The following is a 16,830-nucleotide window of genomic DNA, read 5'->3' as shown; positions in this document are numbered from 1 at the left end:
AAACATTTGCATTAAGAGCTTTGTGCCTTTCCTTTCCCTGCAACCAAGAGAAAACAAAGAAGTATCTTTGGGATCCATCTCAAGGACTAATTATAATACATATCATAATCTGCTTTATCTACTACATCAAAAGTCCTATAAATATTTTTTTCCTCGTATTTATTTATATGCTGAAGTAGCATTCAAGATTGGGGCATCTTTTAATATTACACTTTAAAAAAATGTCAGAACAAAAAAAGGAACAAAAGTACCACCAAAGTTCAGCAAGTCACATTTGTCAGCAAAGAAAACTGTATTCGTGCAGCTACATTTAAATGAAAAAGAAAAAGTACCACGTACGTAACCTTCAGGATATTTAAATCCTTAGTATGATTCTGTACAATTTTGCACGTAAAAAAAAAAGAAGAAAAAAAATCATTATCTCCCGCAGTAGTCGGCACGATCTCAGAACGATGTCAGTGCTACATGCCATAGACATCGTGCATTCGTCACTGGGGCTCAACAATTTCCATGCCGTTTGTATGAGTGTGTGTGTGGGTGGGTGGGTGGGGGGGGGTGTCACTAAATAATGACCATATCCAGGGCTTGAACTACAGTATGGTACCTGTGTCACCTTTTAAAAAGACCCCACCCCTCTTAGCCTCATTTTAAACAAGGCACCAGCCTAGCTTTGCTCATGTTTATTCTCCAAGACCATTATGCAAAAAGAAATGTCAAGAAACATTATTACGTGACACAGTTCCAATTCCACACATCCGGTCATCTTTGGTTTTTGGGACAGTGGAATGCATAGTTTGCAGTGAAGAGAGAGAGTTGACCTTTACTAGTCCCGCTCAGCATATGCTTTAAGCCTAGCGTATACTTTGTTGTAAGACCGCGTCACTCGAAGATCTGTTTTTCAGATTTCCAGCGAGCGATTTGGTCATACGACTTAGTATAAATGAGTCTTCAATCTCGTGCCTCTAAGACGGCTACAAGGAACTGTTTGGCCTCCGGAGGGTGGTAGGGCAGAGGAGGAAATAAGGGGAGAGGCGTCTGTCTGTCTTTTTTTATTCTTGGGATCTGCTGAGCTTGTTGTGAGAGCAGAGAAAGTGAGAGAGAAGCGCTTCCTTCAGCCCAGGAAGGAAGGAAGCATTTCCGCTAGCGTCTGTCTGTCTGAATTGCAAGAATGTCGTATTTGTGGCGCGGGCTTCGCTCCTTTTTTTTTTTTTTTTTTTGGCAGGCTCTCTGTGGCCAGCTGTCTGCCTTTTCTCCCTCTTTCTCTCTCTCTCTGTTCCTCTGTCGCTTCACGTGTCTCCCTCCAACCCAGTTTCTTTGGATTCTGCTAGGCTACTGCCTCTTGTGTCGAGCAAGCCCTGAAGCTGATTGGTTTGCCCGATAGGGTCCTTACTGTCCGGTCTCCTTTCATTCCAGTCCAGTACTCCTCACAATGTTTCAAGGCTCAACTTAAAGGTCCCAAAGTGGGGGAGAGGAGGCGGTCAAGCCAAAGTCTGTTAAAAATGGCTTGAAAGTCCCATAATATCCCACATGGTAAAGGTAACCAACCCCAGCCTCCGCTCCCTTTCCTTTGGCCTTGTAGTTCGGTTGAGGCAGGGTCGCTGCTGCCCTCCGCAGCCCCGGCTCTGCTCCTACGAGGGGCTTTTGGCCTCGTACGTGCCTCCGACCGACGTGGAGGACCCAGTGCCATTCTCCTGCTTGGGGGAGGAGCGTCCAGGGGTGGGGCCCCTGTAAGGGGAGGAGCTGCTGCTGGCGGAGGCGGGCCGGTGGGGGTGAGAGAAGGAGTGGGGCAAGTGGGTGTCGGATGGTGTGGCGAGGGGTTCCCGGTCCCTCTCGGTGGGGCGCAGGGCGGCAGATGGTGGCAGGGGGAGAGCCAGCGGGAGGCTGGTCATGTAGAAGATCCTGCCAACGCGCCGTGCCACCTGAGGAGACGAGAGGGAGGAGGAGGAGGGAAAGACACCGCCACATGGCTGTCAGTGAGAGCCAATCATAAGCAAGCACTGTATTCATGTTCACAGGCTGTATTAAAGACAGAGAGAGACAGAGAATAGAGGCAGTAGCACTACAGTCTATGGGCAGGCTGTCTTAAGGTAAGCAAACTAATGCTACGCTAATGGCTTCATTTAGACAAACCTACCGAGATGCACCCACGCATACTGTACTACAATTCAAACACGCATACACTCGCAAACAGATGTTACCATTCATCAACCTCATTCAATAGAATCCATCATACAACACACACACACACTGGCACACAGGTCGGTGGTGTGTGTACCTGTGAGCGGATCTTGAGTGCAGGCCCCAGCTTTAGTCCCATGTTGTTAAGTAGATGCTCCTCAGTGAGCAGGGGTATGGTCTCTCCATCAATGGCCTGCTCCCGGAACACCTGGCAGAGACACAGTCCCTTCAGCCACAGTCCCGGCAAACACACTCATTCACACTTAACTACACACGCGCACACAACCCAAAAAATATGCATATACTACACACATTCATTCTTCAGAGTCATGAATGTACTTACAGTACACGCACTCGCACCCTCTTACACACTGCCTACAAAATACACTTGGAAACATGCACACAGCCAATGCACGTGCACTCGCGCACACATTTATGAAAAACTCACACGACATTCACTTTCAGTTCCCTGAGCAAACAGAAAATGTCTTGTAACTGCGTGGGCTTCCATGTCCTTCTAAACCCAACGACACGTGCCCTTTTGATGGCAGTGTGGCCGACGTGGTCAATAATCTGCTAAAGGTTTATAGTCAGCCTAGCTCTGCCCTCTCTCTCTCTTCCTCTCTCTTCTCTCTCTGTCTCCCGCTTGCCTCTCCCTATAGGTCCTCACCTGGGCATATTCGGCGCATCCGGCCAGGCTGCTTATGAAGCCGCACACGTCCTCCACGCTCCACTTGCTGATGTCCTCCGCCGGGGCTGCCGAGGCTGAATCCTCCCCGTCCATGAAAAGACCTCCCAGGGACCCTAAAAGGAGAAGAGACGCTGCGCTGTGAGTAGGGATGGGACGATACACTATATTATCGTGTATCGTGATAAAAAAACACTCACGATAATCGTATTGTGGAGATTTAATTTGTAGTGATATCGTCCTCCGTCATGCACTGGGATCAGAAGTATATGTAATTGATAGTCTTTTTTCACTCTCTATCAAGTGTCTTTGCCAAAAAATAGCCGATCTACAAGCCCAAAACGCGTCACAAACGTGACGCGTTGTGAGCTTGTAGATCTGCTATTTTTTGGCAAATGTTCAGCCCCAGGATAATGGATTTTGATTATCGTGATAATATCGTAAATCACGATTTCTTTTGTCACAATAATCGTGATATGAAATGTTCATATTGTCCCATCCCTAGCTGTGAGTCAACAGGACCAGCCTCCGGTACGCAGTACGCACTCAGATCCTGAGTGTTCATTTAACTCTGAGGGTACACCGTTATAAAAAGGATAAATGAACACTGAGGATTTTACTGTGTGTGCCTACTGATTGTCAATAAGGAACCATTACAATCATAGATAGCAGCAAAGGTTTGTAGAGAGATGCAGGAATCGATGAATATTCTTATTTTGTTTTAATAATATTTGAAATGAAAGCTATTTTGTGTGTGTGTGTGTGTGTGTGTGAGTGAGTGTGTGTGTGTGTCCGTCCGTGCGCGTGTGCGTGTAAGAGGGAACAAATAATAACCTCCCTCTCCCCACGTGGCTATACTGCTGGGGGTGGTGAGTAGGGGTCATGTGAGGGTCAGAGGCAGGGCCCCTAACAGGGAAAGGTCTCCACACTGGAGACACACACAGAGAGTGACGCTAATGGCTTTCACATGTCTGCCCTTAAAAGTGTGTGTGTGTGTGTGTGTGTGTGTGTGTGTGTGTGTGTGTGTGTGTGTGTGTGTGTGTGTGTGTGTGTGTGTGTGTGTGTGTGTGTGTGTGTGTGAGAGAGAGAGAGAGATAGAGAGAAAGTGTGTGCAAAGGCACAAATATATCTGTGTGCATGTGCAAGTTCCCTCACCTGTGTGAAAGTAGGGGTTGGCGTAGGGGAATCCAAAGGGCAGCGTCTGGGCATGGAGAGCGGGTAGAGGTGGTATGAACCCAGGTGGCAGATGGTACTTGGCATCGCCTTTGCCCAGCCCAGGAGTGAAGAGGTGGCGAATGGGTGACTCCGCGCCTGCCGAGCTACAGGGTGCACTGAGCCGACCGGAGCTCTCTCCGACCTCCTTGTCACACGCTGCACCCTTGCTCCTGCGCTCTTTGCTGGTGTCTCTCTCCCTGTCCCTGCTGGTCTTAGCACCCACACTGTCCTGCCTGTCCTCGCCCATCTCCGCCTCGCTGTCTGAGTCCAGCATCTCCTCCTCCTGGCTCTCCCTGTCTCCCTCCCTCCTCCCTCCGTGGTGGTCCCCGGTGCGGAGCTGCGCCGCGGAGCCCCGGCGGGATCCCTTCCTGGAGTCTGCGTCGGGCCCGGCGGTGGAGCTCCGCGCCTGGCTCTCTTTGGCCGCGGAGGAGGCCCCCTGCTGCTGCTGCTGGTGGTGCTGACTGAGTGTGAGCAGCGGCGTGGAGGCTCCGTGGCGCAGCACCAGCATGGCGTTGGAGCGGCGGGCCAGCTCCTCTCGGAGAGGGTGTCCCTCAGGGATGTCGTGGAGGCTGCGCAGCGCCGGGTGGTCTGCAGGCAGGCCAGAGGGGAGACCCCCCAGGTGGTCCGAGCCCAGGAGACGCTGCTGCTGGCGATGGTGGAGGCTCTCCAGCTCCTTCTGTCTCAGCAGCTCCGCAGACATCTCCAGTCTGGAGGAGTGGAACACACTCAATAAATAACACTGATGATAGTTTTCTTTTTTTCAAGATTTGTTTTTGGGCTTTTTGCCTTTATTGGATAGGACAGTAGACTGACAGGAAATGGGGGAGAGACAGGGAGTGACACGCGGCAAAGGTCGCCCGGATCGGGAATCGAGGCACCCCACACTGATGATAGTTCATTAAACACTTAACCTTAGGTATTCTGTTGACCGGGGTCCCCCTTGGCCCCCACCTTTTTCCAAGTCTACACATCTCTTTGCTGAAAATAGCTGATCTCAAAATGAGTTGCAAAGCGATGGGTTGAAAGCTTGTAGATCTGCTATTTGTGCCGAACGTTTGCCTATTTTTGCAGAATATTTGCCCATTATGTCATGCCCAGAATAGGGACGCTAGGGTTCATGTGGTCAACCTTATTATGTCAGAAAGTTCTAGCTTGTCTCGTTTTAACATGCTACTCATAGGTAGGGATGGAGCTCGAAACCCGAACCTGTTACAAACTTGATAAGAAATGTATTGATTACCTGGTATCAATAAGCTTTGGGCTTGTCGAGCCTGGCCAATAAAAAAATGATGAGTTTTATTCCTGAATTTTTCATCTCACGTCTTTCCACAAAATATTAGAAAACGCTCAATAGTGGTCTCGATAAAAGCCTGGCTCAATAAGCAGGATCGATAAGGTGCTCATTATCAATAAAAATTTACGAGCTCCATCCCTACTCATAGGTTGTAGTAGGTCTATACATGTTGAAGTTCATGATGGAAAATATAGACTATCACTATAGTTATATAAAATACAAATAAGTAAATATTGAACCAATCAATTTATACATTGACCATTTGAGGGGTGAATGTTACCTCATCAAAGTATACATTTACAATTTCCCAAAATGGGCCATTCACACATCACTGAGGTGTAATTATACTTAATGTAGCTTGCCACACACGCACGTACCTGGCCAGGTTCTGCTTCCTCAGCATCTCTTGTTGCCGTGCAAAGATCTCTGCCTGTGCTGGCTGGAGGAAACCATAACCTGAGACAGAAGCAACAGGAAAATACATCTATTGAACATCAGTGATTACCACACATACGTATATGAAGTAATATAACCAGGATGAGTTCCCTCATGTAATACTAAAAAAGAACAATGATGTGGTCCCTAGTAATGGTGTATGTGTTGGCTAAAGCCTGATTTATACAACAGTGTGGGTGTCGATTTTACTACGGTGCCAAAAATAGCAGATCTACAGGCTCAAAACAACACAAACAAATTGTGATTTATATCATCACAATATATTTATACAGTGTATAAATTATCAGTGAGTGCAGTGGACTTGTATATGTCTGGCCTAAGATCAGATCTCACCAGAGATCTTCCATCTCCCTCTAGTCTAAACCTTTCAGTTGTTTAGGTTTTTAGACAGACCATTGATGCAACTCTGCTGTTATGGTTAGCATATCCCGTGCATTTCTATGGGTAGCGAAGTGTTAACCCTAAACTAGATGCAGTGATGGGCAGTAGCTGGTTACAAGTAGCTAAGCTACATAGCTTAAATACATTTCTAAGTAGCGTAACAGAAATTTGCGACATTTCTCTGGGGATAGCTTGTAGTGTAGTTTAGATATATTTAATCAGAGTAACTAGTAATATAGCTTACTACATTCTCCAAATAATTAATAAAATAATAAAATAAAAAGACCAGTCAATTGCAATAGTGAGGGGACATTCAAGACGTCTGATCCCCCCTCCCCCAGGGGGATCCCCAGATGACAGTGAAGTGACAATTAAGGACTTAAAAAAAGTAGTGTAGATTTGGCTAGCTATTTTTGCCATGTAGCTTGTAGCTTAGGTAACTACATTTCTTTGGGGATAGCTTCGCTGTAGCTTTAGCTATATTTAATCAAGTGTAACTTGTTTTGAAGCTTAGGTAACTACATTTTCCAAGTAGCTTGCCCATCACTGCCTAGACGGGACTGCATATTGGTCCCAATAGTCTGAAACACTATTTAGTGTGAGGTTAGGGTTAGTTATAATGTGCGACGTCAGACCAATGACACTTTGGTACAATGGGACATCGGACTAATGGTACAGTATGGCACCAACCAAGCACTGGTGTGGAGGTTAACTCACCAGGGGCCTGACACAGAGCGGAGGGCATGCCCAGGAAAGGGGGCCGTAGGTGGTGCCCCAAGGCGATGTGAGGGGCATTCTGAGGGGACAGCAGAGGAGGGGGATGGGACAGCTCCCTGTGGATACAAAAAAAAGAGAATTGTATTTCGATATTTCAGCGAAACCACAGCAACCTAATCAGCTTATCGCTTTATAGAATAAAAACAAACATTTAAACATGTTAATGGCAAAAACACACACACACACACACACACACACACACACACACACACACACACACACACACACACACACACACATAGATGCTGGTATATGCCAATTATGTTTTGAATCTTGGTCCCTTTTGGTCTTTGTAAGGCAAGGAGCATCGAGGCAGCCAGCCTCCCTCCTCATGCACTTTTACCTCCGGTAGGAGAGGGAGGAGCATTGAGGGAGCCTGCCACCAGGGGGAGGAGCTTAAGACATTTGCATATTGCACAAAGATGAAAAAAAAAAAAAAAACTGAAACTTTGGCGTCACACAGCTTTAAACAGCTATAACGCCAGTATGCAGCATAGTAGGGTCTTGAAACTTGGCGTGAGTACTTAGATGGCCAATAGGGACGAGCTGTAATGATAAGCCCCGCCCCCTCTGTCTTTCTATTGGCTGAGCTTTAAACAGCCATAACTCCACTTCCCAACACGTTACTGGTCTCAAACTCGGTGGGTGGTCCCACAGTCCCAACGGCTAACTGCTAATGCTAACCGCTACTTCCACTATTGCTAAGCTAAAAATGCTAACGCTAACGTTAACACATGGTAATGCTAACACATGCTAATGCTAACAAATGCTAATGTTAACACATGCTAATGTTAAAAATGGCAACGCTAAAGCTAAAAATGCTAATGTTAGAAATGCTAATGCTAGCTAATGCAAAAAAATGCTAATGCTAATGTTAGAAATGCTAATGTTAAAAATGCTAATGCCAAAAATGCTTATGTTAAGATGCTAGTGTGAAAAATGCTAATGATAATGCTAAAAAATGCTAAAGCTAATGCTAATGAAATGTTAATGCTAAAATGCTAATGTTAAAGCTAATGTTAAAAATGCTAACACCAACCGCTACACAAGGTTGCACACACTTAGCGAGCTGCAGACACACTTAAAATTTCTTAGAAATGTTCTTTTCTAGTTATTATTTACTGCTTTTTCAGTTTGGGAATCTCATCTTTATTGAGGCATCATTTTTTATACTCGCATTGGTTTGATTTGATTTGGAGGCATTTTTAACCAGTATTTAGTTACAGTTGATGAATCTTGTTGTTTACTGTCTTCTGGGGGTTTGAACCTACAACCTTCTCTTTATAAACCTCTGATTTTGGCATACAAGCTGTGAGTGAGCAGGAAAAACTAAATGTCTGTCCTGTCATAATGAACCTGATTATCAGTGGTTCATCAGTAGATTTGCTTATTCTGTCATATATTTACATCGCTTTAAGTAAATTGCTATTGGGCTTCATGGCCCCAATGGGCCCCTGATAGTCAAGACCGGTCCATAATCTGCCCATGCTTGTGTGTGCATGTATGTTTGTGCATTTCTGAGTGTAATGCGTGAGCGAGTGCACGCATGCGCTGGCAACTGTGTGCGGTGTATTTTTATCAGTGGAGCTCCAGAGGCCCCCATGTCGCCCCAGTGCCTCATCAGTCTTGTCACACTGCAGCCAGCGCCGCTGGCCATGGTTGTACCCTGGGCCACAGCCTTGCCTCCCCCTGCCGCCACACACACACACACACACACACACACACACACACACACACACACACACACACACACACACACACACACACACACACACACACACACACACACACACACAGCTCATGCGCACACACAAGGGTCCATACACAAAAATAACACACACACACACACACACACACACACACACACACACACACACACACACACACACACACACACACACACAATGAATTGCTCATCCATACACACCATATACACCCAGAGATACACACACAAGTGAACTTACACACACGCACACACTCATAATGAGGGCTGAATGCACAATGCCAGTGTGTCACGCTTGGACAGCTGGGGCGGTGCCTGCATCTCGACCAGGGCCACGGGCTGAAGGACCTTCTAATTAACACTCATCCCTCCTCTCTCCTCCTTTTTTTAAACACCCCTCATCCCTCTTTCCCCCCTCCCTCTCCCTCCCTCTCTCTCCCTCTTGTTCGCTCTCTGCGCCGCATTGAAGCCAGGAAAGACAGTGTCCTGTAACCCCTGTTTTTGAAAAGGCCTCTCCATTATCAGCTTCTCCCTTTGTCCTCTCTGAGTGGAGAAAAGCACCACTCACCTCTATCTACCCCCCCCCCCCTCTTTCTCTCTCTCTCTCTTTTGTACCACTTTTCTCTCACCCCTGCTTCTCTTTTTCTGTATTCTTCCCCTCCCAGTATCTGTTTATCTATCTCTACCTCTTCTCTCTCTCAATCTCTGTTAATTGGTCCATCTTTCCAGCGGCTAGGGGACGAGAGTGGATATGTAGAAGCAATGTAAAGATTTTTAAAACGCAACTAAAAAGGCTATTGGAGGAAGCGGCTGTGTAGAGTGAGTCATGTGCTGCACCTCCACTTGGTGAGAGAACATGGTGATGAAAACTTGACGCTCTCTGTCTGCCAGTTGTCCCAAACCATAACCACTGCTTTTCTCTTTTCTTTTTTACCTCAGTTTTGTCTCTTCGTCTATCTTTTTCCCCCCCCTTCCTAGCTGGCTGTTATCACACCAATCAGAATTTTGGCTGCATGCGCCCGTTGCACATGCTCAAAGACACACCAGGGAAACAAACCGTGGCGGGGGGTGGGGGGGAGAGAACAACAAAATCAAAAACCCAACACTTGGCCGCATGCAACCGCAAATATTGTTTTGCAACCGCGTTCGCATTAGCTAGCGCCTGCATGTCTCCCGCCTCACGCTAAATGGTAAGAGGGGAAAGCAGAGAGTGGAAGAGAGCGTGAGAGAGACAGACAGAGGGGAGCTGCAGGGACTGGAGCCCGCATGCACGCATAGCCTACAAGCAGGCTGTGTGTGTGTGTGTGTGTGTGTGTGTGTGTGTGTGTGTGTGTGTGTGTGTGTGTGTGTGTGTGTGTGTGTGTGTGTGTGTGTGTGTGTGTGTGTGTGTGTGTGTGTGTGTGTGTGTGTGTGTGTGTGTGTGTGTGTGTGTGTGTGTGTGGAGGTCGGAGCCAGAACTAGGGGGGAGGTGAAAACCATTCATCGATCGCCTCCGCCGCTCAAATGTTAATGCTAATCGTATAACCGCTCCCTCTCTCCGGCGGTGCCTCGCACTCCGGTGGCAGCTCCAATTAATCTTGGGTGAGGGCTGTGGCGCGTGACCCCGGAGGCCGCTAGCCGGGGCCCCCGCTAGCCGCTGCTTATGTAATTACACCGCCCAGTGTGTAATCACCTGGCCTAATCCCTCGGGGCTAGCAATTAGCCTGCGCCGCACGGCAACGCTAAGGCTACGCTAGGCTCCAGCATGCCAGCCCTCCCCTCCCCCCATCCACCACCACCCCCCCCATCCCAAGCCCCCCCCCCCACCCCCATCCATCCCATCCCAACCCCCCTCCCGCCCTCTCCGCGCGCCGCGTAGCCCAGCCTAGCGTTAGCCCGCAGATGAATAACGGTCAATTAAAGCTGCATGACTGAGGCCGCCAGGCGTCCGCTCCACCATAATTAGGCCTAATCACGGGGAGGGAAGGAGAGCGCGAGACGGAGAGATGGAGGGAGGGAGCAGAGGGGTGTGGAGGAAGTGGAGGGGAGAACCAGACACGCTCTCTTTCTCTCTTTTTCTCTCTCTTTTTCTCTCGTCTCCTTTTTATAGGAAGCAATTTTGGGGGGGGGAGACAGACATTAACCACTTTGCTCAGGGGCCGTGTGTGTCTGTCTCTTTGTGTGTGCGTGTGCTCATGCTTATCTTCTTTTTTTTGGGGGGGGGGGTGTATTTGTGTGTGTGTGTGTGTGTGTACTTGCTTGTTTATCTATACACTTTTCTCAGCATGCTACCAACATACAATTAAAAGTGCAGAGAGAGTTCTTCGCCCATAGTTCAATGTAGCAGACAAAATAAGCAAATCATATTTATCGCAGAAAGGTTCATCATAATCCCAAACACAAGTAGAAGAATGGACAGTAAAGAATTATTGCTCTTTTTTGCTTGTTGACTGCCCCCCCCCCTCTCTCTTTCTTTCTCTCTCTCTCTCTCTCTCTCTCTCTCTCTCTCTCTCTCTGCAGTTAGGCCAAGGGCTCCTGGGGAATTCACTGGTGTGTGACGACCTGTCAGAGTGGCGACAGCGGCCCCGTCCCGAAGCAACCCAGGGAATGTGTGTGTGAGGAGAACACACACACACACACACACACACACACACACACACACACACACACACACACACACGCACACACACACACACACACATTGTAGAGGGGCTGTGCTTCTTTATGTGTGTGTATGTGTACGAGGGAGTGTGCCTCCGCCTCTGTGTATGCGTGAGTGTGTGTGTCTGTCTTTGTGTGTGTGTGTGTCTGCCTTCATGTGTGCCTGCCTGACCACGTGGGTTTTAGCCTTTGTGTGTGTGTATGTGCGTTAGTGCGTGCGTGCGTGTCTGTGCCTGTGTGTGTGTGTGACAGGGCTGCCCTTAATGACGGGAGCGAGGGGGGATTAGGTGGCGCGGTGCGGCCGCCTTCGGCTCTCTACTCCGCAGGAACACATTTACACAGGAAGCTCATTAAAATGGATGAGGCTCCCTCCGCGCTCTCTCTCTCCCTCTCCCTCGCTCGCTATCTCACTCTCTCTCTCTCTCTCTCTAGCAGTCTCCCAATCGCCCTATCTCACTCTGCCTCTCGCACTCTCTCCGTATCTCACTCTCTCTCTCTCTCGTACTCTCCGTTTCTCTCCCTCTCGCACTATCTCTCTCACACTCTCTCCCCCTTTCACCCCATCTCACTCTCGCCATCTCCCCACTACCCCCGTTCTGCCGCACATCTCTGCTTTTTTTCTCTCTTTCTACTATTCTCTCTCTCTCTCTCTCTCTCTCTCTGTATTCTTCCCTCAACACCCCCACCCCTTCTCCCACCAACACCATTATTTTCTCCCCTCTCTCTCTCTCTTTCTCTCTCTCTTTCTCTCTCTCTCTCGATTCTTTTCCAGCTTCACGTGTCCTCTCCGGCTCTGTGTTTGACCCTCCCCCCTCCCCCTTCCATTTAATTTCTTCCATTTAATTTCTTCTTTCTCACTTCCTTTTTCTATCCACTTCCCTCCGCATCCATCCCTCCATCCACGCGTCGTCGTCTCCCTGTATATTTGCCTTGCAGATGCTTAGCTTGGCGAGCCCAGCCCAGCCCTGTGCCATTTAAGAGTAGACAAATGGAGGCAGCCAGCGCTGAGCACATCGAGCAGCCTAATGATTTGTTTTTAACAATGGGCCCTAATGGGGCCACAGATAATCAATGACCAGGGCTCGATGGGAAGGTGAGCTGCACGGAGACTAAGAGACTAAGAGAGAGCTTCCTTCTCCAACTCGCCGCACTCCCCTCCTCCCTCCTTTTCTCTCTCAGTCCCTGTGTCTCTTATCCTCTAACGCGGTTCTCTCTACTTTAAATTTAACTAGAGGTTCAGGCCGTTATGTGGCCCTCACACCTACGGCGCACCACCGATCTGACCTATATGACCATATCGTCACTGTCGGGCAGAAACCTCGTATCTCCAAGTTTCAAATGTGTATGTCTTTTCACAAAGGTAAAGGCCTGCTTCATCATACAAGGCCGTCGCACAAAAGTAGTGAAAACAGCAAATCTACAAGCACACAACGCATCGCGAGGCGTTGTGTGCTTGTAGATCGGCTGTTTTCACTAGTTTAGTTCATTTTTTACGAAATGAGCGGTTTTGGACATACAAGGTTTCCACCCGACAATGACGATATATATGGCATATCAGTGGCACCCATGGGACACATGTGAATCGGTGTTGTTCATCATCAGCAGCAGCATTTTATCGATGAATCAAAAATAAATCTGTACACACACACACATACAGATGCATGTATCCATCTGATTTCATTTTAAACCAGTAAGACTCCCTGAATCGGGAGATAAGCGACCGTCAGGTCGCATACACAAACTTTAGAAGGCAATGGTAGCCAATCAGGAGTGAATATGGGAAATGGGACAGATCCATGTTGATGACATGACTGTAGAGATACTGTGTACCGCTTTGCGTGATTTTAGGGCAAAATCTGTAGGAGCAGTGTCCAAAAATGTGTTTTGCAAGAATCGGCCTCATGGTGGCGCTAGAAGAGGGCCATGTGAGAAAAGAGGGGTGGAGGTTGTGATTTGGCAGCCAAGGAGTGTGTGTGCAAAGTTGGATAGGGGCAACGGTGGCAGAGATATGAGTAGGGCAAAAGTGTGACGTGACGTGACGTGACGTGACGTGATGTGATGTGACGTGACGTGATGTGACGTGATGGACAGACAGACAGACGGACTGACAGCCAGTGGAGGTTTTCATAGTAATGCGACCTGACGGTCGCAAAAAGTATTTAAAAAGTATTTGATAAAAAGATCAATAATTTGATTGTCTTAAAGGCAGTCCGGTATTAATTAAACATGGTTCCGTTCGGAACCTATACGTTTTTCTTCCATTATTGTTGTTCTTTATTGAATGTCTCTTACCTTTTAGTTTTTTGACAGGATGTCATTTTATCTTTTTTAGTTTTTGTTTTGAGGTGAGCTCTTGGGATTGCCCATTGGAGCACATTTTGAATATGTTTTGTAATCATGTTGTGTCCCTTTTGTGCCCAAATCTCTGGACCATGATACTGACATGAAGTTAGTTCTACCCACCTTATATGATTTGTTTGAGTCTGATGTCATGCTGTGCTGTCACAGTCAGCATGACACACAGCATATTTGGGAGTAGCTGCGGTAGGAACTCTATATATGGTTATGTCTGAGTCATAGTGAACTCTACCTGCACGCCCAATGAATGTAATTTTACTGGCTCCTTGCTCCTAAGGGGTGAGCCATCTAGACCAGTGTGTACAGTATTTCCAAAGTCTGTCCGTAATCTCATGAACCACCAATCAGTGCCAAATTCCTCGTACATTCTGCCAGTAGGCCCAGGAAGCCAATCCCTTTCTCTCACAATGTCTAAATTCCACCGTCTTCATTATGACATCAGAGGTTCATTCATAGGGAAGCTTGCTAGTGTGGTTGCCCAACAGGGCAACACATTATAGTCCTAGGGAAACTTTATAGACTTCTAGGGTAACTTTTCCTGGGGAGACTTTATGTATTACTAGGGTAACTTTTCCGCTGCCATTGGAAATGGCAGGGATGGGGAATCAATAGGGAATCAATAGGGTATCAATGGGAGTGGGAGCTTCACATGACAGTTAGCTTACTGTAGAATATAGTCTGCAAACGTCAGCAACCACACTCACAATTTCCAAATGCATCTTTCTAGTTGTTATTATTAGACCGCATTTTGTTTAATTCGCCCTCTCTCACTCTGTGTGTCTGTCTGTGTGTCTGTCTGTCTCTCTCTGTTTCTCTGACCCTGGTGAGCGATGGATGTTTTATGGGGACGCCCCACACGAGCTGGCTTTTTACAGCGTCACCCTGACCTGCCACCATGAACACCAATGCACTCACCACCACAAAGATGTGCTGGTGAGTGCCTGCGCGTGTGCGTACTTGAGAGAGATCCATGTTTGTTCATACGCAAGAGAACTCCTTCGCTTATTTCTCTCTCACTCTTGATATGACAACATCTCTATTTTACTTTCGATGAAATGACAGAAGCGAAAAATACAACAACAACGAAACAATTGAGAATGAAAGGGTTAAAAGCGCAGGCGAAGGGAAGAGAGAGGGGGATGGATGGATGGATGGAGGTAGAGAGGGAGGGTAAGCCCTGGTTAACTTTCCCCAGTCCTGTGTGGCTAATTACTCTGTGCTGTTGGAGAATGGCCTCAGCTCACTGACCACATTCAGACTGCATCGCTGGCCTGACACACGCACACACACACACACACGCTTGTGCGTTCATGCAATATGCACGCATGCAAATCGACTCCATAGCTTTCACACAAACAGCCCCGCGCCGCCGTAAACCGCGAATTCAGTCCACACAGATGAGCACGCGTGCAACCCGCCAGCTTGGAAAAATGGAACAAACAAACGTTGCGCGCATCGCATACGCACACAATACATCCCCCCTCCTCTCTCCCTAAACCCCCTGCTTCGGCACAGGCACACACACACACACACACACACACACACACACACACACACACACACACACACACACACACACACACACACACACACACACACACACACACACACACACACACACACACCCCGCATACACACACACACACACCCCACAAACACACACCCCCGCAAGTCTCCCTGAGCTGCACCATGCAGAGCCTGGCCGCTCCGTTTCCTGCTTATATCCCCCCACTCGCCCCCCTCGCCTCTCTCTCTCTCTCTCTCTCTCTCTCTCTCTCTCTCTCTCAAATACACACACACTCACACACACGCACACACACACACCCCCTCCCTCTGCCACCGCCCGCCGGCCCATTATCGATCCCCCGCCTCTCCCAGCGCCACATAAATAATCGACAAGCAATTACCCGCCCACTCCCGCTGCCCCCGGCTTTGTTTGGGAGGCGCAGGGGCCAATGCCGGGGGGGGTGGGGTGGGGGGAGGGGAGGGGGTTGGAGACGAGGAAAGGAGATAAGGGAGGAGGTGTGGATGTGGATGCAGGTGTGTAGTTAGAGTGGTATAGTGGAGCAGTTCCTGGAACTTTAGTTTTGCCGTTTGTGTTGAGACACGCACACATGCGTATGCACGCTCGCGCGCGCACGCACACACACACACACACACACACACACACACACACACACACACACACAGGCATATCGTTGTTGTCGGGTGAAAATCGTGTATGTCCAAAACCGTTCGGTTTGTATTTATCATTTTAAAAATGATCTAAACTCTGATCTGCTATTTTCACTAGTTTTGTGCGACAGTCTTGTGTGATGAAGCAGGGCTTTGCTTTACGAAAAAAAAAAACAATAATAAGATTTGAAACTTAGAGATACGAGGTTTCTGCCCGACAGTGATGATATGCAGCCACCAACGTGTACAATTCAAAAAAAATAAAAACAATACAACAAACGAAATGAAAAGAGGAATGTAGGGATGGATGGATTGGTTATGTGTATTGGGGGGGGGGGGGGTTGGAGGAAGGAACCCACTGTCTGATTCCTTCGTAATAGTACAAAATGGCAGAGTTGATTAACTCGGTTTTCTGTGTAATTATCATCTTCCCTGCAACTCCCAGCATCCTCACACAAGACCAGCATTTAGCACCTTCCACTCTGATCTTCCCACATGTGCAGAAAACATTCATGACCATGAATATGGCTGACGATGTAGTGTGGTTTCCATAATATCAAATAGCTAGCCATGTTAATTAAAATTGAAAGATTACTACAGATACTGCAGATACACTTCAAGATGCACCAAGTGCAAGAATATCTCCACATTAAAATCCTAAGAGTTAACTTCCCAAGACTGTACAAATGTAATTACCAAATTGACCCGCACTGGTCCATTTGTACCAGTGTCGGAAGGTAACTAAGTACATTAACTTAAGTACTGTACTCAACTCTTTTTGTGCCGATCCCGAACTAGTTCGGCTTTACTTCGGCCTTTTGATCGGCCGGTGTGCCGATCCCGAACTAGTTCGGCTTTTTATTAAAAAAAAATAAAAAAACATCCAGAGGCCTTACCGAAGCACCAGGCTAAATTTTCGAGCCGGCCGCGATCTGTTTACATCGG

At 47.7% G+C, this 16,830-nt stretch overlaps 1 protein-coding gene across 1 annotated transcript in view; it reads right to left on the bottom strand.

Annotated features, from left to right (window-relative positions):
- Positions 1 to 115: 115 nt before the first annotated feature.
- Positions 116 to 16,830, bottom strand: part of samd11 (sterile alpha motif domain containing 11) — a gene marked incomplete at its 5' end in the record, with an annotated part of 72,591 nt that continues 55,876 nt past the window's right edge. The window contains 6 exons of the mRNA XM_080732662.1: positions 116 to 1,919; positions 2,276 to 2,386; positions 2,849 to 2,982; positions 4,022 to 4,788; positions 5,753 to 5,831; positions 6,930 to 7,045. Of these exons, the coding sequence (XP_080588788.1) occupies positions 1,629 to 1,919; positions 2,276 to 2,386; positions 2,849 to 2,982; positions 4,022 to 4,788; positions 5,753 to 5,831; positions 6,930 to 7,045 (1,498 nt within the window). The 3' untranslated portion in view covers positions 116 to 1,628. The remainder of the gene's footprint in view (positions 1,920 to 2,275; positions 2,387 to 2,848; positions 2,983 to 4,021; positions 4,789 to 5,752; positions 5,832 to 6,929; positions 7,046 to 16,830) is intronic.

This window comes from Nannobrachium achirus, assembly GCF_963921795.1.
Source record: "Nannobrachium achirus genome assembly, chromosome: 9".
NCBI lineage: Eukaryota > Metazoa > Chordata > Actinopteri > Myctophiformes > Myctophidae > Nannobrachium > Nannobrachium achirus.
This window is presented reverse-complemented; position numbering and strand designations above follow the sequence as displayed.